General features: G+C 44.4%; 1 protein-coding gene across 1 annotated transcript in view; it reads right to left on the reverse strand.

Annotated features, from left to right (window-relative positions):
- Window positions 1–18604, reverse strand: part of ABCC4 (ATP binding cassette subfamily C member 4) — a 216663-nt gene that overhangs the window by 24884 nt on the left and 173175 nt on the right. The window contains exons 26-27 of the mRNA XM_049778722.1: window positions 11956–12111; window positions 1669–1758 (exon numbers count right to left, since the gene is read on the reverse strand). Of these exons, the coding sequence (XP_049634679.1) occupies window positions 1669–1758; window positions 11956–12111 (246 nt within the window). The remainder of the gene's footprint in view (window positions 1–1668; window positions 1759–11955; window positions 12112–18604) is intronic.

Genomic DNA, 18604 nt, shown 5'->3' on the forward strand with positions numbered 1-18604 from the left:
TTTGATCCATGGCATCCCATATGGTCCGCAGAATAATTCCTGAGTGTAGAGCCAGGAGTAAACCCTGAGCACTGCCAAGAGTGGCCCCTGAACTAAAAACTTTTTTTAAAAAAAGATAGAGCTAAACGTGGGTGGGAAGGGGGGAGAGAAAGAGAGAGAAAAAGAGATAGAGATTCAATACATAGAAGAGTAATAATTGAGCTACGTAAATCCGATGAGCCATTTGAAATGTAGGTTTAGAAGTAAAGCTTTGATCTCTGCCATCAAGCAGTTTAGAACCCATTTGTAGAGAAAAAAGAACCAGTATATACAAGAAAGAACTAAGATTGACCAATAGAAACCAAGAGCAACTTTAATAGTTAAAATCCTAGGACAAGGATATTGAAAGATCTGATCTAAAAGATCATTAGACATGAACAATAAGAAATCCTCTAAACATAGATGTAAATGTTAAAAAACATCATAATCTTGATAGGTCTATTGTCTACATTGACTAGTCAACATTAAAATATCAGGAACTGAGCAACAGTACAGTGGGTAGGGTGCTTTGCACAAAACCAACTTGGGTTAGATCCTTGCCATTCCTTATGGTCCCCTAATCACCAACAGAATTCCTGATGTAAAGCCAGGAGTAATACCCAAGCGTTGCTGGGTATGACCCTAAAATCAAAACAAAACAAACCCCCCCCCCAAATCAGGCTTGGCCACAAATATGTAGTATCACATTCTGATTGTACAATTCACCTTTCTAAACATTTTCTTATTAAACTTCAAAGCATTCAATGCAGGATGATCTCATGTGTCTTTTGGTTACTAATGAGAAGGTACAATTGTCTCCACTTAGAGATACCTCCGAAGAATGAAAGAGTATTAATGAATACTGCAGGGTAATTAGTCATTAGGTCAGTAATAGAACTTGAACCCATAAATATATCTTCTCACTTAGTGCTCTGCTAAGGACAAATAAGGTTACATAATTGTAGCTACTTTAGCAAGGGAGTTAAAAGCAGGAGGGCATTTTATTTTGGTTTTTCTCAGCCATGAATGCACTTTAAGTGTACTCAGGATGTCAATGTCCTTCTGCAAGAGGGAGAAAATCAGTGAACCAATTAGTCCCCTTAATTATCTTCAGTGTAACATATATATATATATATATATATCCTGATGCTAAGAAGAGAAGAATGGCTCTTAAAAATGTCAGAGATAGGGTCGGAGCAGTGGCAAAGAGACAAGGTGTTTGCCTTGCATGTAGTTGACCTAGGACAAACTGTGGTTCGATCATTCGGCATCCCATATGGTCCCCCAAGCCAAGGGTGATTTCTGAGCGCATAGCCAGAAGTAACCCCTGAGCATCATCAGGTGTGGCCCACAAAAACCAAACAAAAAACAAAAGTCAGAGAGATAGAAGAATGACAGAGAGAGAGAGAGAGAGAGAGAGAGAGAGAGAGAGAGAGAGAGAGAGAGAGAGAGAGAGAGAGAGAGAGAGAAGATTGTTTCCCTGAGAGGCAGACTAGACTTGTGGGTAAGAGAGAAACTGAGGACATCGGTGGTAGGAAATGTGCAGTAGTGAAGAGATGGGTGTTGGAACAAGGTTTGACTGAAAATAAAACATCAACTTTGTAATTATATCTCATGGGTGATCTTAAATTTTTTATTTAGAAAAATTACCTCTTCTAAGGCATTCCATAGTTCCTCATCTGTGTGTTCATTGAAGGGATCCAGGTTTTTCCTCATTGTTCCAGTGAATAAAACAGGTTCCTAAATACACCCAAAAAGTACACATCATTAGGATAGCCTTTTTTCAATTCAGTCCCTGCTCACTTTCTGAAAGAGATGGCTTCCCCGCCACCAAAAAAAAGTACTTAAATCACAAATCACCAGGCATGCCACCAGAAATTCTGTATCCCAAGCCAAAGTCCAGATTACAAAGATATTATCTAGGGTGTTTCCTCTGTAGGATGCTGAATAAGTGGCCCAGAGGTTCTAAAAATACAGAATAATTTCAGGTCTCTTCATCTAGAGATTGAAGATCAAATTCAATTCTTCATTCTCTTCCCTCCCCACCCGTCTTCTCTCCTTGAAGGCAATTTAAGAATTGTTTTTCAAAGAATTGAATTTGGGCTGAAGAGGTAATATAGTGTGTAGGGCATTTGCCTTGCATACTGCCAACCAGAGTTTGATCCCTGGCTTCCCATATGCTACCCCAATCCCTACTAGGAGTCATTCCTATGCACAGAGATTACAGTAGTAAATCCTTAGAGCACTGGATGTGGCCCCCAAACAAAGAACTGAAATGAAGACCAAAGAATAAAATCTTTTTCTAAACAGTGCTGAGTCCCTCATTAGAATGACTATCATTTGACTTTTGTTTTCTTTTCTGAACTTTATTCTTTGCAATGATCATCTCTATAATTTCTAACAAGGTGAGCAATCCCCAATCCTTCTGTTGTCTCTGGGGAGAAGACTGGGGTTCCTCTAGAAACCCATGACCAGGAAAGGCAGCTGGTGAGGCTCAGAATTCCCTCACTCCTTTCAACCCTAAACTGTGGACAGCATTTATTCTGGGCTTGAAACTCCCAGGGCAATGATGAGAGAAGAGAGGAAGAAATCAGGTTTGTTCTTTTATTGGGAAGAGAGGTGGTTAGACCATACCCAATGGTGCTTACAGACTATTCCCCTGTCAGTCCTCACAGTTGCTCCTTGCAGAACCAGGGAATCATATGGTGCCAGGGAAGGCAACCCACTTGCATGTGAAACCCACACAGTCTACGGAGCTAGCAATCTGACCCCTTCTTGACTTATTCTACCAACAAAGTGGCATTTCTCAGTCCATCATGGCCATTACTACCTTGGCCTGATCCTTCTTGCAGAGCTGGTAGAAAGTGTTGGGGTCTAAGGAAGTGCTTAGTGGGTCTTCTAGGCCCATTTACAGACCTACAGAAACCAAATCCCTCCCTCTGTCACAGGGATGAATTCTCATTCACCTGTTCCCAACTCAGCATCCCCTCCCACATCTCTTTCTCTTTGTAATGGATGATCTTTTCCCAAGACTGGGGCCAACAATAAGAGTCTTCTGAGAAAGGGGACAGCTCACTTCTGGCCACCCCTGTACTCCCCAGTCCATGCCTACCTCTGCTTTAAGCTGAGCTTTAGCAAAAACAACTGGGTCTCTGAGTGGGCTTAAACTCGAACCTTCATCTAGTTCCCAAGGCTGGATTAGACGCTTAAGTCTGTAGCCGTATTGAGAAGGGGAACTTGTAAACTGGGTTCCATTCCTCTGTTCAGATCCACCAGATATAGAATCCAACATGAGCACATTTCCAGCATGCCAACCTGGCAGCCTGGCAAGAAGGACAAATTAAAATATGACCTTGACCTTGGTGCTGCCACCCTATTTCCCTCAACACCAGCGTGCAGTGGGTGTCCACTGTCCGTTGATAATGCCAGTATGTGGTGCTCTTCTTGGGTTCTCCACGTTTTTCTTTTTATCCCCTTGCCAAACAAGAAACCATTATATTATCTCCCAAAGGTAATAAAAATACTTACAATGGACACATACTATAGTGGCAGAGAAGGGTCAAATTAATTATCATTTCTGAGAGATACTATTGAAGCACCCACTGATCAATGTTGTTAATACACTCATCATATATAGTATTTTAATATATAATATATTAAAATATATTAAAAATGCTGTAAAAATGGGGGCCCGGAGCAGTGGCATGGAGCAGTAAGGCGTCTGCCTTGCCAGCGCTAGCCTAGGATGGACCGTGGTTCCATCCCCCCAGATGGTTCCCCAAGCCAGGAGTAATTTCTGAGTACATAGCCAGGAGTAACCCCTGAGCATCACCGGGTGTGCTCCCCCAAAAACAACAACAATAACAAAACAAAAATAAATGCTGTAAAAGTGTTTGATATTTATGGCCAGACATGTAACATTATGTAAACATCTGTGAATTTAGGAGTCCACCATCTGCCTTTCTAAAGATGCACAAGGAAGGAAGGGAAGGAAGGGAAGGAAGGGAAGGAAGAAGCTGGCCTGGATGACAGAGGGAAACAAATCCTTCTGAATTTGTGTGGCCCATGTCATATTTCAAACGGACTCTTTTCTTTCCAACCTGTTTTCCTTTTTTCTTTTTTCTGCACTTAAAGCCACACCCAGCAGTGCTCAGGGCTTAGTAATTCCTGCCTCTGAGCTCAGGAATCATTCCTGATGAAGCTTGAGGGGGGACACCAGATGTTGGGCTGTGGGGATAGAATCTGGGTTGGCTGTGTGCAAGGCAAGCATCTTGCTTACCTAGCTGCTGTCTCCAGCTCCAAACCTGTTTTTCATCACTATTTAAATTTCATACATATATACATGTTATTTTTTTAAATCCCCGGGGACATATTTAGAATTAATACCCCCCCCTTTCCCCTTCCAGAATCCAAGTCTGGATTGGGAGTGTGACCCTAAATGGCTACTCTACCTTAGAGCATGGAGGATGGTAACCTGATCAACCCTGGCCACTCGAAAGCAGACTCTTACTGGGCCCTTTGTGTTTGCAACTGGGAGACAAGCCTCTCATTCTCTGGGAAAGAAACCCTAGCCACTCACCTGCGGATGCTTAAACCCACCCTGACCCGAGACCAAAGCACAACAAGCGGTGACAAACAAGTCAAAGAAAGCAGCCCCCTTGGCTTTGCCCCAATCATTTTGGTCCCTGAGCAGGCAAGCGGTGTCTCCTCTACCCTCCTGCCCAGGTTTAAGTTCACTTCCACTCTGAGGATCTTGGGGCCACTCACTCTCCACTTGTAGTCTGAAGAATGAGAAATCACGTGAACCCCTTAAAATAGCTCCAGGTCCTCCTCCTTCTCTTGCTTTAATCTAAATCCCAATGAACAAATTACCCTCCATATTAGAAAAAAAAAAGAATGTTGCACAAAAATCCAGTTCACACCTTCTGAGAGAGAGAGAGAGAGAGAGAGAGAGAGAGAGAGAGAGAGAGAGAGAGAGAGAGAGAGAGAGAAGTTCTGAAAGAGAAGAACTGTACTTTTGTGAAGACTTTTCAGGGCCAGAAAAAAACAAAACCTGAACACTCGGCTAGACTCCAGTTGTATTTCTTTACCAGTAACCGCAGACCCCCTCTTTTTCTGTTTGAGTTTTGTTCTAATCCAGAACAAAAAGAAAGAAGAAAAAAAAGAAAAGAAAGAAAACCAGGTGAAAAAAAAAGTCTTAAAGAGACAAATCAGATTAAACTTTTTCCACCAGCTGAAACAAAAACCCCAGAGAGCAAAAGCGAGTTTCAAAGAAGCTTCTTGTAGACGTCTGAGGCAAACAGACACACACACCTACTAGCAATTGTTTGGAATAAAAACAAAACTTAACAAACAAAAAAACAAAACAAAACAAGGCAAGGAAATGAAGCGATGATCAATTCTGAATTTGCATGGAATCCCTCTCCCAGCCAGTTGCTGCCAACAAAGCAAGGGGTTTGGTCTAGGGGTGCAGGGCCCAGGCAAAGAGGTGTTGAAATATCTTCTCGCAGATTCTCAGATAAGCTCCCTGAATCCAGCCTCGCCCTGGTGTTTTACCTGGGGTGTCACCTTTATCTCCCTGCCTGGCACTGAGAGCAGAGGAGGCCCCAAAGATGCGGTGCCTAGTAGTGAGCAAGAAGGAAAATGAGGAAGGACAGAGATTTTCCATATCTGTGCCTGCAAGTCAGCATCACGTCCTGCCATCAGGCAGGCTTCCATTGATGTACTGCTACTTCTGGGGTGTGTGTGTGTGTGTGTGTGTGTGTGAGAGAGAGAGAGAGAGAGAGAGAGAGAGAGAGAGAGAGAGAGAGAGAGAGAGGGAGGGAGGGAGGGAGGGAGGGAGGGAGGGAGGGAGGGAGGGAGGGAGGGAGGGAGGGAGGGAGGGAGGGAGGTCCAAAGAAGTGTGTGTGTGTGTGTGTGTGTGTGTGTGTGTGTGTGTGTGTGTGTGAGAGAGAGAGAGAGAGAGAGGAGGGGGGTGAGGGAGGGAGGGAGGGAGCTCCAAAGAAGTGCTCAGGAGATCCAAGGCCCTTCCTGGCAATTTTTCAGCCCACCATGTATTTGGCAGTGCTGGGGGTGGTAGAACCAGGGTCCATGGCAGGGCTTTTATTTTTTCCCCATTTTTTATTTAAACACCTTGGTTACAAACATGATTGTGGTTGGGTTTCAGTCACATAAGATGGCAGCCCCTATCACCAGTGTAACATTCCCATCACCAATGACCCAAATATCCCTCCTCCCCTCCCTGCCCCCACCTGTACTCTAGATAGGCTTTCTATTTCCCTCAGACATTCTCATCGTTAGGATAGTTCGCAATGTAGTTATTTCTCTAACTAAACTCATCACTCTTTGTGGTGAGGTTCATGAGGTGGGCTGTAACATCCAGCCCAGGGAGGGCGTTTCTACCCTAATAACATCCTGAGGTGTTCAATGCTTATGCCTGGATCTGTGCTTAGGGATCACTTCCAGTGAGAACTGAAAGATTTTATGCAGTATTGGGGATCAAACTCTGGTCAACCCTGTGCAAGTATCTAGTTCAACCACTGTACTGTTTAGGGCCCCCTAAACCCCCAGTTCTGACCTGTCAGAGTTCAGAGAGACAAACACTGCCATGAAAACTCACTGCTGTACCCAGTGTCACATAGACCAATTCCAGCCCAGTTCCCCTAAGCTTGGAGCCCTAATACATAGCATCAGGCACCTGGGGGAGGCCCATGAGTTTCCTTCCCTATGGACAAGGATCTTTTGGAGACCCACTAGCTTTCTCCATCTGGGCAGTTACACAGACATTGTCTGCAGTAAGGCCACTGAGCTCCACTGAGCCCTGCACCCAAACTTCCAGCTTGTGGTGCCCAAATAAATGTCTACCTCGAAATGAAGCTTTCTTATAGACTAAGTGCGATTGGAGTTTTTGCCAGAAAAAAACACAAGTAATTTGGTCTTTCAAGACCACAAAACTGGACAAATTCATACTTTTATTGAGTATAGAGCCAGGGCAAGAAGTAAGTCCTACACTGCTGGGTGTGACAAGAAAAAGAAAGGAAAGGGGGAGAAAGAGGAGAGAAGAGGAAAGAAGAGGGGAAGAGGAAGAAAAGAGAAGAGGGAGGGGAGAGGAAAGGTAGGGTGAAAGGAAATAAAGAAAAAGAAAAGAATAAAATTCATGTGTTCTTGTGTTATTTGGAGCAGAACCCATCTGAGTTTTAATTTTAATGCTTTGAAGCTATCTGAGCCAGCGGAAGTCATTCCTTTTTCCCAGCCTCATTTTCCTGATGGGGAACATGGCGTGAGCCTTGCAGAGAAGCTTCGAGACCCACTAAAGGCTGAGGGTGTGATGCCAAACTATTCTAGAAGCCCAACCCTCTTGAGAGACAGCCCTGTTCCCACTTCCCACGGCTCACGAGATCCACTTTGAACCTCCTGCCTACAGTCATTGTCTTTTCTAGGAAGCAGAGCAAAAGTGAAATATGGACAAAATATAGAAAGGACCAGGCACAGATTAACTGTCATTTGACTCTATGAAACTCGAGACATGGAGCGGTGTGTCTGCTGAAAGTAACAGGTAAGGTCAAGGAAGGTTCCCTTAGTGACCCACCACCTCCTGCCAAAATTAAGACCTGTCAAAAGATCAAAATTAAAGGGCAAAGTGTGAAGACTTTAGAAATATATTTTAAGCATATTTTTTAATATATGCTTTGGGGAGGAGCAAGTGGTAGGTAGGAGCTACTCACAGCTTTGTGCTCTGAAGAACATGTGATACTAAGGGTTGAACCCGCGCCTTCTACATACAAAGCAAGTGCTCAGTCCTTTGCGCCTCATTCCCAGGCATTAGGGCCAGAACCCCAATCCCTCAATAACCAGAACTAGTTTTGAGTGATGACCCTAAGAACCAAATTGGGGCTGTGAACAATTATTTTCCTCCTCCGATGAAGTGTGCACAATACATGTGCAAGGGAGGAATTCTTGAGCCAGGTGGCTGGAACTTGGAAGCCGCCAAAGAGTTGAAGGACATGGGGTCCCCAGAAGAGAGATGAGTGAGAGCCCAAGGTATTGAAGGGTGGGCTCCAGACAACCTTCTAGACCACCAGGGCTCAGCCCCTCAGTCCACTAGGGTCTCTTCAGACTCTTCCATCCACCAGCACTGGGCCGTGAAGACAAAGGCGGAGCCAGGGCGAGAAATCAAGGTGCTGTGATCCTTATCTGCCTGGATACAAAGCCACGCTCTGTTTAGTAAGCACTATCTGGAGCAGCTACACAGCACAGCCTCACCAAGAGGGTGGAAACCCATGGAATGGAACCAAAACCTGGTGATGTCAAGGGGTATTTAAGGCTTTGCTCAGATGTGCTTCCAAAAACATTTCTGGCAGCGCCAGGAGCTGTCTAACGTGCTTTCTTGATTCAGAGTTCTTTCATGTGCAGAAGCATACGGCCATTTCTTCTGAAGAAGCATCCAAAGTAGCACGGGACATGTTTTGAGACCTTTCATCCAGGGAAATGAAAGGAACCTGGCAGACAGTCTCATGATTCTGCTCACTAACCTTCACTGTTGGCCCATTTCAGAGCTGGGTAGTAACCAAACAAGGAAAATCAGGGACTTAAGTGCCTCTTGTTGAAATTACTCAGGTCTGAATCTAACAGTCTTGAAAATCCAGGGATTGTTATCTGAGCAGAAAGGGCCTTCCCGGAAATAGGAATTTTAAAGCAATGGTTTTAACTGCAGCAAAAGAAATATAATACCAAAATGTACCACTTTTGCCTTTTTTGTTTGTTTGGGTTATTTAAACATCTAGCAGTGCTCAGGGCTTACTCTTGGCTCTGCACTCAGGGATCACTCCTGGAGGGGATTGGGAGACCATAGAGGATGCTGAGGAATAAGAGTTGGTTTGGCTTCGTGCAAAGCAAGCACTCTGTCTGCTGTGCTATAGTCCAGCCACAATCTTAGCCTTTAATCTTAGGGGAGGTGAATTGAAAATGGGGTAGTACAGGGATGTAGACCGAGGACTCCCCCTACAAGGCATGAACTCTATTGCTGAGCCACATCCCTGACCCCTATCACTTTTTAGTGGACAGTTTCATGGCATAAAAGACAGTCCCATTGTTTTACAGCCACTACCACCAGTAGGCAGCCATGTGACTCTTTTTATTTTGACAAAACAAAATTCTGTACCCATCAACCAACCCTCTGTCTCCTACTGTCCCACCCCACAGTATTTAATATTGGTGATTACTTCTGCTCTCCCCAAACCAACTCACTCTAGGTATCTTCTTTAGAGGAATCACATGCCTGTCTCTGTAAGACTGGCTTTTACCATATCACTTAGCATCATGACCACATGGTGCATCCATGCTTATATAACAAATACCTGAACACCCTTCCATGTTTGAGGCTGAATAGTATTTCACTGAATAGATGTACCACTTTTCACTTTTCCATTCATTTGTTCCCAAACACCTGACTTGTTTTCACTTTTTTTTTTTTTTTTGGTTTTTGGTTTTTGGGCCATACTCCGCAGTGCTCAGGGATTACTCCTGGCTGTCTGCTCAGAAATAGCTCCTGGCAGGCACGGCGTACCATATGGGACACTGGGATTCGAACCAACCACCTTTTGTCCTGGATCAGCTGCTTGCAAGGCAAACGCCACTGTGCTATCTCTCCGGGCCCGTTTTCACTTTTTTTTGACTACTGTGACTATTGTTCATGCTTGTAAGATAACATTTCAAGATCCCACTTTCAATTCCTTTGGGCTTATACCCAGAAATATGATTTTGTATCACATTAATCTACTATCTGTCTGACAATCTTCATTTTGTTTTCCACAGTGCAGGTTACAATCTCACCAGCAACACACAATAGTTCCAACTTTCTCGACATTTCCATCAACATGTATGTCCTGATACATATGTGTCTGGATAGTAATCCTCTTAGTAGCTATGTGAGCTGGCATCTCATTGTGGGTCCAAAAGGCCTAGTTTGGTTTCAAAACTACTTAGAATTTAAACTCAGAGCAAGTTTATTTATTATTATAATGGGGGGGATGGGCGAACCCAATGGTACTTAGGGTTTATTCCTCACTCTGTGCTTGGGGATCCCTCCTGGGATATATGGCTCAGGAGGCCATATGTGGTGTTGGGGGTCAAACTGAGGCCAGTTGTGTGCAAGGCAAATGGCTCGGTACTATCTTTCTGCCCCTTCCCACTGGGCTTCTCTTATTTTAGAGGTCAGCGGTAGGTAGTAAAAGCTGTACTCCATCATATCACAGGAACCCACATTGTCTTTCTCTTTTGGATGTCATGTTCCTTATGTCTCCTAATAAACGAGCACTTAGTGCATTATACTCTGTGAGGAAGCACAGATGTCCCTTGCCTCGTGAGTGAGTGTCTGAGTCACTGGGCCTTCCCTGTGGCCAGATGAGTGTGAAGCATAAGCAACCGCAAACAAACAGGACAAATTGCCAAAATTGGAGTGAGTGTTAAGAGCCAGGAAAGAGAGAACACTTCAGTGGGTCGGGACTGGGATCAGGCTGTGGTGCCTTCTTGGGATCCTGGGGGGGCTACAGTATCTGCAAATGAGTGCTGAGTGAACAAGCCACCCCAGAAAGGAAGAAGGGAAGAGGGATTTACCCTCTGACACACTTCTGCTTCCCGCTTCCATTATGCAGTAATACAGGGGATGAGGGGTGAGATAATAAAGGGAAGAGAAAAGAGAGGAGAAAGAGAAGGGGGAGAAAAAGGAGAAAGAAAAAAAGAAAAGTGAGAGAGGAGAAAAAGAGAAAGGGAAGAGGGAAAGGAGAGGGAGGGAGGAAGGAAGGGGAGAGAAGGGAGAGAAAAAGATAGAGAGCACACAGCAGGGAAGGTACCTGCTGTACATGCAGTGAACCATCTGTATGCAATGAACCAATTTTAACCTTTGGCAACTCATAGGGTCCATGAACCCCACCAAGATGCCTAAGAGGAGAGCCAGTAAGAAGCCCTGAGCACAGCCAGGTATGACCACCAAACTAAAAACAAACAAACAAACAAAAAATAGTAGATATACCTGGAGATCGTATAGCCACTTTGGGCATGTGTCTAGAATGTGCCATATCCTGTTTGATTCCTGGCACCTAAGCAGGGTCAGACGTGACCCTAGAAGCCTATTCAGCTCTGCAGGGATGCCCAAGGTATCCCCAACATTGGAGAGTCTAAGCAGCATCACATCTTTGGACCTCTGTGCCAATTGCCACTGAGGTGACAGTTGCTAACTGAAGAGTCCCAGCCCTCCAAAGCACTGTTTTGAGAGGTCCCCCTGACCTAAACAAAATACAGTACAGTAGAAACCATGTCCAAGAGACAACTCCATCTAAGGGTGACTGGGCAGTGAATCAGGTGCAAACTATACCTCCCCATCGTGCTGCTAGTTGCCTTGTATGCTTTATGAAGGCTCCTCACACCTTGTTCTCCCCAGAGCACAATACACTCAGCTTCTATGAGCTGCCACCATTTACCCTCACCCCAGGATCACAGAAGCCTCTTCTGTGGGACACTCAAAGCTTTCCAAGGGAGTTTTATTGTGGAGAGCGAAAATCTCATCATAAAGATGCTTGAGTCCTTTTCGTTGCCCTTTGACACTCTGGCTGAGTCAAACATTTGGCTTGGGGTCACAGAATCCTGCCATTCTCAGCCACCCACCTAGCAGGAGCCCAGACATCTGCCCTGGTGAGGTGAGGAAGCTGCACATTCCAACCACAAGATGCCCAAGTGCATCGGGCCTGGTTATTGATGGAAAAATCAAATGCAATATATTGGTTGAAAATATCTAATGGAAAGGAGCTATGCTAGAGGGAAAGATGCCATCCTTTAGTTTGTTAAAAAAGGAAAAAGAAAAAGAAGAAAATGGGAGCTTTCCCATTAAACTTAGATGCCCTTATAGCCAGAACTCAGGTTCCTGTGTGACCCCAGGCTTACCTGAGGTATGATAGACATGTTCTTCCGGAGGTCGTGAAGCCCAATCTCGGTCGTCAAAATCTTATCAATCCAGATTTTACCTTCAGGTTCTGACAGTCTGAAAAGAGCTGAGATGAGGGAACTTTTGCCAGCGCCTGTTCTCCCCACGATGCCAACCTGTGAGAAAAAAACAGGAGGCCTATAAGACTCTGGATGTGCAAAGTAAAATACAAGGGACATTCTAGAGGAAAGAAGCCAAACAAAGAATTTGCTTCTCTTCCCCTTTTGCACATTATAAAATATTCTAGACACAATTTAATGGCAAGATTTCATTCATGCAAAGTTCCAACACAATATACTCTGCCATAGTGTTCCCTCCGTCCCACTCCTGTCCCCTACCATGGACAGGTCATTTCTGTGCACTCCCGCTCAATTTCTGGTGCCCTGGGCCAATTGTTGACACAAAAAGGGTGATCTCCAAGCTGGGCTTGGGTGACATTATGGAACCAGGAGTTCTTTGTTGAATATGGGGCGAGCTGTGCAGAAGGCTGGGTTGTCCTTGCATGGTAGGAGACTCAACTATAACTCCCTACCATCTCCCAAACTGTGACAACCCAAGAGCGGCAAATGAATAAAGGCTCAGGGGTTCTGGACAGAACCATCAGCCCTGTTAGAATTGTTCCTAGTGAGGAGTGAACTGAGACAGTAGCGGTCTTGGTGGTCATGCTAGTGAGAAGTCAACTGTTGGTAGAGGCCTTTGAATTGGTCCTCATATTGCCTTCTAATGAGATGTCTCGTGATTGGTTCCTTGGTTTACATGTTAAAAAGATGTTTCTCCATTGCCTCCTCATCTGGCCTTTTCCCCTTCCCCTTGATCATGGCCCTTGTTTTTCCCAATAAAGGCTGCTTTGGAGTCCTGGAGGAGGAGCTGCCATCTTGGCTCATGGTTCCATGTGGTGGAGCAACTGGCTTGTGGGTGAACAGCTTGTGGTATGAGTTTCTGGTCTGCTATTCCTTTCAAACTGTGTGTGGGTTATTTCCTACGTTGGAACTGCTGCCAGACCTTACAAAGAGCTTTCCTCCTAGTCTCCAGGTCTCTCTCTCTCTCTCTCTCTCTCTCTCTCTCTTGATTCTGGAGACATTCTCGGGTCTCTGTCTATCATTCTCTCTCTCTCTCTCTCTCTCTCTCTCTCAATATTGATTCTGGAGACATTCTTGGATAATATTCGAGAGAGATGAACAAGTTAATCCAAAGCATTTCCCTCCCTCATGTCTTCTCATTTAAGACAAATTCTTCTTTGGAAGAAAAATCGAAACCACTTTTGGGTATTCTGTTTCGGGCTTGTTTTCTGTCTTGAAACATCTTTTTAAGTTTTTATAAATGCAAATGCCAGAGTTATAAAAGACAGTGGTGTGTGTCCAAAATAGTCTGAATGAGAATCCCAACAATGACAACAACAATAACAACAACATACACAGCACTTGCTATTTAAGGAAAGCCTTTCATCTGAGCAGTTCAAAAGACATTTTATAAACCAATTAATACTTACAATTGCCCCTCGGGACAGATTTGTGTCAAGTATCATTCTCGTTATTAAAAGCAAAGCAGAAGGAAATTAAGAGTACTGACAATAAGATCAAAAGATCAATATGGCAGGTACACGCTGGCCAGGAATGAGGCCGTGTTGTAAAAACTGGCTTTTTGCTGTGTACATGTAAACCCACATACAGAAATGGGCCTTCTCCATTCGAGCTAAGCTCAACACCAACATCAAGGGATACACACCTTCTTGCTCTACCATCTGGTATAAAGAAAGGGCCAAAGGCACACTTTCTCTATCTGTGAATTAATCCAGTAAATTAAAAAAAATTAATGTTGGGGTAAAATGGGCCCCAGCCAGAGGTGCTCAGGAGCTACTCCTGGCAGTGCTTGCATGTTGGTTTACTTTATTCAGGATAATTCTTTTTTCTTTGTGCAGGAAATACCTTTGGATTGGCCCCCTTACCCCTACCTGTTCTCTGCTCATGGGATGATCCTACTCTTCCCAACAAATTTTTGGGTCAGAGAGACTTCTGGCCCACAGCTAGCCTGTCTTCCTTATTTTACCTTTTGCCTGCTTGCAGAGAGCTTGTAGTGGAAGTTCCCAAACCTGTTTTATCTCCCTAACCTGTGAGAATTATTTCCAGTGTTAGTGTTGCTTTTAGACCCGCATTCCCCAACCCTTTGAAACTGGGGCATGAGGCTTTCACTATACTCAGGGAAGCCTATATGGAGTCAGGGATCAAATGAGGGCCAGCCACATGCGACCTTCTATACTAGATCCCTGGACTCAGTAAATACAAAACCCCAAACCCTACACACTTTAAATACAGAAGAAACTTCCTGAGCTTTGATTCTACATTGTGGTCCTGATCTCATCTGACTGCTTCTAAAAGTGGTGAAGCCAAAGAATAAGAACTAGTACTGGTGTGGATCAGGGAGAAGGAGACTTTCATTACTGGGGAGAATGTCAACTGGTCCAGCCTTTTGGGAAAATAATATAGATATTCCTTAAAAAACTAGAAATCGAGTTTCCCTTGATCCAACAATACCACTCTTTAGAATATACCCTAAGAGTCCAAAAACACCAAGCAGAGTGGTACAGCAAAATTTCTCTGCATTCCTGTGTTCCCTATGCTCACTGCAGCACTATTCACAATAGCCAGAATCTGGAAACAAGCCCAAGTGCCTGAGAACAGATGAGTTGATAAAGAAACTATGGTACATCTATACAATAGAATACTATGAAGCTGTTAGGAAAAATTAAGTCATAAAATTTGCTTATACAGAGATAGATAAGGAGAGTATTATGCTGAGTGAAATGAGTCATAGGGAGCGGAATAGACATAGAATAAGTGTGCTCATTTGTGGAATATAAAAAGAAATGGTATGGTAATAATATTCAGAGATAATAGAGATGGGAGCCAGAAAGACTGGCTCATGGTAGAAAGCTTGCCACAAATAGCAATAAAATGCAGTTAGGGCAGAGAAGGGACCACTATGCAATGATAATGGGGAAGGATCTGGACAAGAACTAGGTCCTAAAAGGAGGTAAAGTGGTGTGCATGATACCCCTTCAGTAGCAATTTGCAAAGCAATATTTAAAAGGGGGAAAAGGAGGGAGGGCGGGGAGGGTGGAGAGAGGGAGAAAGAGACAGCAAGAGAGAGAAACAGAGAAAAGAAAGATATCTGCTTTAGAGGCAGGCAGGCGAGGGGGTAGCTGGGAAACTGGAGACATTGGTGGTGGGAAATGTGCACTGGTAAAGGGTGTTGGACATTGTACTGATGACTGAAAGTCAATCATGAACAACTTTGTAACTGAAAAAAATTCCAATTGTATTATAAACAACCCTGTAAAATATTCTTTTTTCAAGTAATAATGGACTTTGAGAAAAGGCTTTTTACAGATGGAGAATGTAAGAACGACTTCAGTTGTTTTTGCCAACATCAGGCCCATTGGCATCTAGGATGAGCCTCGTGTATATTTACAAGTGGGTCACGGTGACCATTTCAGGCTCATGTGTATTTCTGGGTGATCCTGTACATAAACCAACACATGGAGATGCAGGAGTGAACCATGTCTGTGAGATCAGGGCGTTGTTCCCAGCTTTCAACTCTACTGAAAAGTACCCACCTGTAAATGGGGCAGATGAACACTTGGGTAAGTAGCCAAGGTATGGCAGGAGCTTGGACGGGTCCCCATGACCAGAGGGCTTATCAGCTATTGTCACTCACATACCAAACTGGCGATGATAACCAGTAAGCATGGCTCTAAACTACACAGGGATAGACAATTACTTTTTTTTTTTTTTGCTGAAGTTTAAGCCACCTGGTAGTGCTCAGAGTTTACTCCTGGTTTTGAACTCAAGAATTACTCCTAGCGGGGAGGAAGGGAGCGAGAAAGGGAAAAAAAAAAAAAAAAGAATTACTCCTAGCAATGCTTAGGGTGTTCCTATGCAGTGCCAACGATGGGACCAGGGTCATCCATGTGCCAACAAGTGCCCTACCACTCTCTGTTAGATCACAACTTTCTTTTACCCAAAACAAAGGAGCTCCCCCATCTTCCTCTTTCCTTTTCACCTATTCCTTTGATATATAAATGCACACCTAAACTAGAGTAGCTTGTAGCTTGATATAGGTACTTTTGTCTCTCACTGGGCCCTCCCTGTCCTGGTTGGTAAATAAAACGGTTTGGTTTTGGTTTGGTTTGGTGCACAGAGAGGCCACGAGGCAAAAAGCCACCGACTCCATGATTCTCTCCTGACTGGCTTGGTTTATTAAAATTTTGCAGTTACCCTGCTTCAGACATGTTCTGTTCACCTAGGGTTGGAAATATGGTGCGTGTGTAATTTCACACCCTGTGTCACAATTACTTTGCATTAAAACCAGCATAGAGCTGGAGATATGGTACAACAGATAGGGCATTTATCCTGCATGCAGCCGACACAGATCCAATCTCTGGCACCTTAAGCCCACCTAGAGTGATCCCTGAGTGCAGAGCCAGGGATAAGTCCTGAGCATGGCTGGTGTGGCCCAGAAACCCACCCACCAAACAACAAAAATCAAACAAGCAAAAACCAATCCATCAAAAGTGAGATGACAAAGATTAGAATAGTGAGGCCATGTTGCATGTGTTCTACAATACCGAACTAAAAAAGGAAGGGGCAGTGCAGAGACCCCTCCCCCACCCAGCCCTAACTTTTTTCTCTTTTTGGTCATTAACTCTCTAGTGTGAAGGCCTTTTTCTGGACATTTTTCCAGGTGAGCCATGAAAGCTGCCCCCACGTTGGACATTCATAGCCCAGGAGACATGGTGAGCCAGTCTGGCTTTGATGGTTCTGCCAGTCAGGTTGGGACCTGAGCATCACACTGGCATATCAGCCATCCTGTGCCCAGACTTCTCTTCATCCCTCAACCCAATATGGAGTCGCACCTGTGACCTCACTGTCCTTTCCCAGACTCCTGGCTTGGAGCATCCAAACGCCTGCTTTTCCTAACATGAACATGGTACCAGGGTCAGCTCCACCTGTGCTTCTAGATTACACTCCCTTATTTCATAGGGGGATGCTTGTAACTCCAGATTTGAGGTTGCTTCTGGTGGTGCTCAGGGGATCATAAGATGCTAGGGATTGAACTTGGGTAGGCAAATATAAGGCACGTGCCTTGACCTCTGGACTATTTGTCTGGATCCTCAGTTCTCCCCATTTTAATCATCTACCTGCAAAAGTCTGTTGTCTCTTAAAACGAGAAGAAATTAATTAAATGAAAATCTTTCATTTAATTCTAACCAATGTAGGTGAATGAGAAAAATAAACACCAGGGGGCAGGGGTGATAGTATAGTGAGCTAGGTGCTTATCATGTACATCGTTACCTGGGTCTAATCTCCAGCACCCTATATATATGGCCATCCCATATTATTACACCCCTAGGACTGATCCTTGAGTGCAGAGTTAGGAGTAAGACCTGGCCATCGCTGGGTGAGTCCCAAAAAGCAAAAGCAAAACTAAAACTAAACCAACCCAGCCACAACCTCAAGCACTCTTATATAAAACATTCTGAAAATGTGGACTTATTTTCTTTCAGGAGAAGCGTCTTTGTCCATTCATGTTTTGAATGCTGCACATAGAGTTAAACAAGATGGATTTAATCCGAACATATCATCAAATTAAGTTTCATTTAGTAGTTTGTGAAAGTAATTGCCATAATGGCCCTTTGGCACTGCGTATGCTTCGTGATCATTTCTTTCACAAGCTCTTGTTCATGGATATTTCAGCTGGATCTAAAATCTGCTACTCCAAGTCACCAATTGTACTAAATATCCTTGCAGCTCAACCTTGGCAAACCACCTTAATTAGTTCCTCCAAAAAAATTCTTAGATGTGGAATCATTGAAGAGCAGGTAGGAACATTTCTCCAAGAAGGCTGTTAAGTCCTGCCAACCTTCCCCGAAGAAATAGAAGCCCAATTCCACTCCCATCCTTTTCTCTGCATCCAGACCTTGACATGGAATCAACCAATGGAACTCCCTGCCCTGCTTTGCTTTGTTACAAATTCTGGAACTTACTGTAAAAATGAGGGGTATGGATGGGAAGGTCACAGGGCAGAGGGGCATAATGCTAAGAGGAAACCAAATTTCCCCCTGAACTTGGGACTATATGCTTATTTGGGGGTGTACTTCCACACTGCCCCTTCTGCTGTTCTGGCTTGAGTCTGTCTGCAGGAGACTGTCCAAGGGCTCCAGGCAGCAGCTCTATGAGCTGGTGGCTTGACTCAGTATCTGCCCTTCCCTTCTCTGTTTCCTCCTGGTGACTTTGGGGGTGTCTTTTATATCTGAGCTCAGACTGAGTCATGGGATTTGGGGATTTGGAGGAGGGAGTAGGGGGTCCCAGCCAGGGTGCAGTCCCCATGCGAAACCGAGCAGGAGAAGGTGGCTTGGAAAGCAAAAGAGGGCAAGAGGCAGAGCTGAAGAGCGCCCCCAGAGGAGGATAGAGAAATGGCAGGAAGGAACAGGTACTAGAGAGCACGTTTGAGTAGAACCCAAGAACCTCAGCCAGGCCAGATCACAACATTCAGACAGATGCAGGCAGTCACACTCCCCAGTACTTTCTAGGAAGAAACACTCAGGATACC

The sequence above is a fragment of the Suncus etruscus genome, chromosome 8 (genome assembly GCF_024139225.1).
Source record: "Suncus etruscus isolate mSunEtr1 chromosome 8, mSunEtr1.pri.cur, whole genome shotgun sequence".
NCBI classification, from domain to species: domain Eukaryota; kingdom Metazoa; phylum Chordata; class Mammalia; order Eulipotyphla; family Soricidae; genus Suncus; species Suncus etruscus.